Source organism: Dreissena polymorpha, chromosome 6, assembly GCF_020536995.1.
Source record: "Dreissena polymorpha isolate Duluth1 chromosome 6, UMN_Dpol_1.0, whole genome shotgun sequence".
NCBI classification, from domain to species: Eukaryota; Metazoa; Mollusca; class Bivalvia; order Myida; family Dreissenidae; genus Dreissena; species Dreissena polymorpha.
The window spans coordinates 66394326-66401700 of NC_068360.1; the positions used below are offsets into that span (position 1 = coordinate 66394326).

Here is a 7375-nt window from a genome sequence, read left to right on the forward strand (position 1 = left end):
CAGAGTGAAAGGACAGTGACACGACGGTCTATATAAGAAATGTTGTTGCCCTCAACCCATTTATGCATAGCGTCTAGAAAAAAAGGCCTTGGAAAACAGCGTAGACCCAGATGAGACGCCGCATGAAGCGACGTCTCATCAGGGTCTGCGCTGTTTGCTTAAAGGAATGTCTGTAAGAATTATTCTAAATATAGGAATAAATATACTAGACATCCCTAATTTTGGAAATAAATTGATCTAATTTAGAAGGATGGGAAAGTCCACTAGGCATAAATGGGTTAATATCTTCAAATCCTAGGAGTCAAATGTTGACGTATTTGTGCGCAGCGCATTGTCATTCATCGTTTAATGTTGCAATGTCGATTCTTTATAGATATATATGTGTCGTGTTCTGAGAAAACTGGGCATAATGCATCTGCGTAAAGTGTCGCCCCAGATTAGCCTGTGCAGTCCGCACAGACTAATCAGGGACGTCACTTTCCGCTTTTATGGTATTTTTAGTTTCAAGGAAGTCCCTCCTTACAGAAAATCAAGTTTAGGCGGAAAGTGTCGTCCTTGATTAGCCTCTGCGGACTGAACAGGCTAATCTGGGACGACACTTTACGCATATGCATTATGCCCAGTTTTCTCAGAACGCGACTCATATATATATATATATATATATATATATATATATATATATATATATATATATATATATATATCTATTTATATTGTTCAACTTTTTTAGAAATGTCTAGCAAAGAAAAAAGACGTCGTGTTGGTATATTGGGAACCGGAGACTTCGCGAGAGCTCTAGCAAAACGCCTCTTTTTCTCTGGATATGACGTCATTCTGGGAAGCAGAAAACCGGAAAAGAAAGCGATATACGCTATGGATCAATGCCTGTGCAATGTGCAGGTTCTATCCATCGAGGAGTGCATTAAGAGTGCGTCCATTATATTCCTGGCAGTCCATTTCGATAATGTCAAGGAGCTTCTTACAGAACACGTCGTGAAACTCGAAGGAAAGATTATTATCGATGTATCCAATAGAGAAAGACCCAGTAGCGTCACGTCGAACGCGGAACTTGTCCAGAAAATGGTTCCCGGCTGCATTGTTGTCAAGGCGTTCAACGTCATATCTGCCTACGCGATGGAGAACGATTATAACTCGAGCAGTAAACAGGTCTTTATTGCCAGCAACAGCGAGAACGCGCGAGATGTGGTGGCCAATATTGCAAAGGACATGAACTTTCGACCAGTGGACTTTGGAGGACTGTTTGCTGCTCGGAGAATCGAGAAACACCCGCTGCGACTATTTCCGGAATGGAAAGGCCCGCTAGGTTTCGCAGTTTGCGTTTTCATCGTTTGGCTAATATTTCTCATTTATATATACTTTATTGAAGAGTCCGTGTATAAATGGGAGCAACTGTTCGTCAAAGTGCTGAACAAAGCCTTTTGCATGACAGGCATAACGACGTTGTCAGTGACATACTTGGCAAGTAGTTTTGCTACAATGGTTCAAATCTACTACGGCACAAAGCACATACGTTTCTCGCGGTGGCTAGATAAATGGCTGAAAAATCGAAAGCAACTAGGCCTCCTATCCTTCGCGCTGATATCAATACACGTGATCATGTCAGTGCTGACCATGTCTCCGACGTACCTAAGCTCCTGGTATCACAGTACCACAATTACAATTCCCGCGAATCTCACGGTACCGTTGCAGTTAAAGCAGACAGCGTGGATGAATTGGAAAGGAGAGGCGGCCTGTTTGGTTGGCATCATAGCCTACGTGGTACTTAGTTTCATTTGCGCCACCACTTTCCCGTCCGTCACGGACACGTTAAACTGGCGTGAGTGGAGGTTCGCGCAGTCAAAGATGGGACACGCTGCTCTGCTGCTATCTGTCGGACACGTTCTGGTCATGGGGATACCAGGATGGCTGTCAAAGCCCCATCTCATTTACAAATCTATTACATTCCTGTGTTTAATTATACCTTGGATAACATTACTCGTTAAACTTGTATTTTCCTTCCCGTTGGTAGACCGCTATGTGATGAAATTACGCAAAGGCTGGGAGAGAAGGGAGAAAAATTGTACAGCGGACTGCGCTCGGTCCGTTACGAACGAGGTGTATGCGTCTTTTGACATGAACGCGGGAAAGCGGAAAGCGTGCACGGACGCATGCACGTGCCCTGATGACCCAATGCCAATGATGAACTTTGGGAGCTCTATAAGCATCATTGCTAGTGGGAAAGGTCAATTAGAAAATATCCCTAGCCTTTAATGCTAATGCTTGAAAAATAGGAAGTTGCTGAAATAAAATTTTGACAGTTATATACTTATTATTTTCTTTCACATTATATAAATGTTGGACTAGATTAAAACGTGTATTTTGTAGTTTATTAAGTGATATTAAAACATAAAAATTATAGATTGCTTCGGTTCTATAAATATCAGCTGATAATGTTCCGCTGTATGTTTATGTTTGTGTTAAATTCAAATATACAGGCATATTTTCGTCCATTTGGGTGGCAAAATTCATTTTCCTACCAGCAAAAAGGATATATTTTCCCTCAAAAGAAAGACAAATCCCTTAAAAAAATAAACATCAGGAGTTTAAACTTCAGTATAACAAGAGTTAAAATGCTATAAAATAAATGCATGTATTTATTTCCGATAAAGAATATTTTAAATTACTACATATTCATTATTGTAGTAAAATAAAAAATATATTGTAATATTTCATATTGGAAGGTGTTTCAAGTATAAATTCTCCTTGGTACGGCCCAGGATCTATTCTTCTAGGATTGAGAATATATGTCTTGCAAAAGAACTTTATTAAGATTTGTTCTATGAATCTTGACTCAATACATGTGAGTTAAGTTTCGTTCAGTCTCAGCGAAAATTCAATCTGGACAAGACGCACGACGACTGACTTCTGACACATACTGATCAGGAACATCACTTTCTGCTCAACAGGATTTTCGCTAATAAAAGTGGAAAGTGTCGTCCCTGATAAGCCTTGCTGGAATGCACATTCATTAAGCCCCGTTTTTACAAAGCGTGAGGCAAATGTAGGAGATACCGTTAGGGCCATCGTGGTAACACGTTGAAATCCAGAGGGCGACAATGCGATAGTACGATGGCGACAATGCGATGATACGATGGCGACAGTACGATATGACTATCGCATTGTCGCCATCGTACTATCGCATTGTCGCCATTGTACTATCGCATTGTCGCCATCGTACTATCGCGTTGTCGCATTGTCGCCATCGTTCTATCGCATTGTCGCCATCGTACTATCGCACTATCGCATAGTCTCCCTCTGGATTTTAATGTGTAACCACGATGGCACTAACGGTATTCCGTGCAAATGTATTGATTCTACTTGTATTGCGAGAATATTAGAATAGTTTATTCAGACAGTCAACTCAACGATAGATTGAAGCACAGAATCCGGAAGTGTCCCCTACTACCCATTGGTATTGTTATGTAAGTAAGGCTAAACAAATCATATCTTTAACATTACCTCGATTAAATCTTCAAGTATTGTATGGAGGTCAACGTTTGAATAGTTTTACTACGTTGTTCGTAGACATGTGAGCCCCGTTGTTGAAAATGACCACCGCAGTCAAATACAATCTGGATCACAACTCTTAATCCGGATACTTTTGTCACTTCATTATTGTGTGACGCTTGTGTACATACCGCTTTTTGAATCACGTACACGAAAATCGTTCGTCAACTTAATTAATTGAGACTGTATAATGCCCGATAAATAAATTAACGGTCGGGGGTTTCTTTAAGCGAGAATACAAGAGTAATTGTATTCAGGATCTATTCTATTAAATAACTAATTAATAATTATGCTATTAATGATTAAATTGTTTGCGATCATTCGTACGTACGAAAAAAAGTTGAATGCAGTTTTACTATTAACACATGCATTTATGAATCACCAACAAAGGCAAAATATTTAATAAACCAGTTTTCTATTCTATCTTCGGGATGTTGACAAACATTATTGAACATGAAATACCTGGTGTTAATTTAAAACAAATAGCAAACCCCATCGTAAATCATGGTGCCACAACAGTGCTTTCTATTTTGAACAAAAGCCCTAATTGAAGTATATTCTTCGGAAACGGCTGACAATGGTTTATTCTCGTCGATGTTGCTAACGGTTGAGATTATTATTTATTTTTATGATTGTATCACTATATTTCTGTAAGATTGTGTATCAAATAATCAGAAATAATATAAAAAGTCAAGTCTTAATATATTGAACACGTATTTAAAGTTGCAACCGTTGAATCGTTTTTACTTTTATGTTTGTTTTTCTCTCTGGGAAATGGGTCTATTTTAAGTATTATTTCAAAAGTTTTCGAAAGAGTTGTATTTGACCAAATTTGTACTTATCTTAAAGAAAAAGATTTATTATATAAACTATAATCTGGTTTAAGAGGTTGGTTTTTACAGGCACCTGCCTTATTCATTTGTCAGACTTTATTAGGTTTCATATGGATAAAGGTCACTTTGTAGGTATGATTTTAAAGGAACTTCAAAAAGCTTTTGACTCAGAAGACCATTCAGTTCTTCTTATAAACTAGAGGCCATGGGTCTCAGTCCTAATGTTCTTCAATGGTTGAAGTCATAACTTTCTGACAGGCAACAATTTGTTGATGTAGCTGGTTTTTTCTCTTCTAGTGGTAAGGTTACTTGCGGTGTTCCCCAGGGATCCATCTTGGGGCCGCTACTTTTCTTAATATATGTAAATGATATGCAGGCAGTGGTTAAAAATAAACTTCTTATGTATGCTGATGATTTTGTCATTCTTGTTGCAGGTAAAAACAGGTCTTTCATTGAAAAAGAACTGACAGATGAACTACAGTCTGTCAGTCAATGATTAATTGACAATAAACTTTCTCTTCACTTAGGTGAAACAGAGACAATTCTATTTGGTTCTAAACCTAGGTTAAAGTCTGGTGCTTCTGTCAATGTTAGTTGTAATTGTACTCATATTTAGTCAACTTCTACAGTCAAATATCTTGGTGCTACACTTGATCATGGCTCCAATCCAATGTCATTTCGATTACACATGTTGTTTTTGGTATCATGGTATTACCAAATTTTGGAAAGATAAACTTCAGGTCACACAAAATAAATTAATAAGGTTTGTCCTCAATCTAGGTCATATGTCACATATAGGTAATGAACATTTTAAGATTTTGAACTGGTTACCTGTAAAAGATAGTGGAGCAGGCTACTCTTTGTCATGTTTTCAAAATCAAAAATGGTTTGGCTCCTGAATATGAGACAAAACCTTGTTCCATTTGACACTCTTCATTCAGACAGGACTAGGTCAAGTGAAAGTGGGTGCTATATTTAACCCAAAGTCAAAGATTTTGGTGCTAAATCTTTTGCATATAATGCTTGTCTTCTGTGGAACAAACTTCCTTCCTCCTTAAGGAATATTACAAGTATAGCTAATTTTAAGTGGTCAGTTTAAACTCATCTTCTTATTATTTAATCATTCTTTTAGATCTATATAGTTTTTAATTGATCCACATTTTAATTTATCTACCTTTTTATGCAAATAATTGTCTTGTATAACTCAAATCTCTGATATTCATCTCATGCCTCTCTATGTCACTTCCGCTGAATGGGTCAAGTTCCCCCGGGTACTTCTTCCCCATATCCCGGGTACTTTGAAGTATACTTCACCGTACACCGATTTTCAAATGATACTTTTGTGTACCCCAGTATACTAACAGGTACCCCATCTTACCTAATCAAACACAATCGTACCCAATTTTTTTTTCGTTCCCAACATTTTCGTACCCAAATTTGTGTTCGTACCCAAAATGTTCGTACCAAAATTTTTTTTCGTACCAAATTTTTGTTTCGTACCCATTTTTTTCTGGCATATTTTTTTCGTACGAAATTTGGGTACGAAAAAAAAATTGGGTACGAAAATTTTGTGTACGAAAAAAATAAGGGTCCCAAAATTTTGGGTACGAAAAAAAAATTGGGGTACCAATTCTTTTTTTTAGGAAAGATGGGGTACCTGTAAGTATACTGGGGTACACAAAAGTATCATTTGAAAATCGGTGTACGGTGAAGTATACTTCAAAGTACCCGGGGTACGGGGAAGTAGTACCCGGGGGGAACTTGACCCATTCAGCGTCACTACCATCAATATCCAAGGACCACAATTGAAATAAGAGATTAAGTTCTCTTTTTTGTGTAATCCTTGGTATAATTTTATTGGCAGGGTTTCATTTCTCATTCATGTTTATTGTTTTACTATTTTATCATGTATGTAGATATGTTTTATCAGGTTGTATCATTATACTGAAATAAATCTATCTATCTATCTATGGTTTATTAGAGATCAAAATGACTCACATCACCGGGCCCGTATTCACAAACAAATTATAATACTTAAGTCTAAATATATATATGAGCCTTGTTCTGAGAGAACTGGGCTTAATACATGTGCGTAAAGTGTCATCCCAGATTAGCCTGTGCAGTCCGCACAGGCTAATCTGGGATGACACTTTCCGCCTAAACTTGATTTTCGGTAAGGAGGGACTTCCTTGAAACAAAAAATACCACAAAGGCGTCTGGGATGACACTTTACGCACATGCATTAAGCCCAGTTTTCTCAGAACGCGACTCATATATATTTTACAACTTGTATATACTATAACTTCGTGATATGCAAGTCTAGCATAGCATGTTTCACCTGTTATTACATAATTCTTCATTAAGAACAATGTGTTAATGCAATAGGCACCATTTCAAGCACGTATATATTAAAAATAAGAGGTCTTATAAAATATAAGACCACATCTATTTCGAAATAAAGAAAGATAAGTGTTTGATATTCGTAAACATATACAAACAATCGGATGCAATTTTCTCAATCGAAAATTGATTCATGTCACTCTCGTAAATTGCATGCAAGTTTTGAACCGTTTAATACGATTACAATTGTTGACGTCAACACTCACACCAGTTAATGGTACATGTATATTCTTTTGTTGTTGACAAATATGCTTAGCATAAGATTTAACTTTTGGCATTACTGACCTCGTTTCAATCTTTTCATATCATCGAAATATTACATTGTATCATACACCACGGCCGTTTATCGCAGGCGCCATCTGTTTTTCGATGCATCAATCCATGAGCAAATGCTTCTTCCGCGATGGCGCTAAGGACATGATATTGTTTAATTTCAAGGATAATTCTACGGGGTAAGCTTGTTTTATATGTGTTTTAAACATGTTTCGCATTATTTTAAAATTCGGGCAATGTAGAGAGATTTAGCGAAGATTGATTCATCCACAAATATACAGAAACAAATAATAACAACCCAT

General features: G+C 37.2%; 1 protein-coding gene across 1 annotated transcript; it reads left to right on the top strand.

The window, feature by feature from the left end:
• Positions 1–732: 732 nt before the first annotated feature.
• LOC127835764 (metalloreductase STEAP4-like) lies at positions 733–2271 on the top strand. The gene has a single exon (XM_052362203.1). It carries the CDS (start codon positions 733–735, stop codon positions 2269–2271), a length of 1539 nt encoding a protein of 512 aa, XP_052218163.1.
• The last annotated feature ends 5104 nt before the right edge of the window (positions 2272–7375 follow it).

What these genes read in the sequence shown, in the direction of transcription:
- LOC127835764 (XM_052362203.1), top strand. Translation starts at nt 733, where the DNA reads ATGTCTAGCAAAGAAAAAAGACGTCGTGTTGGTATATTGGGAACCGGA.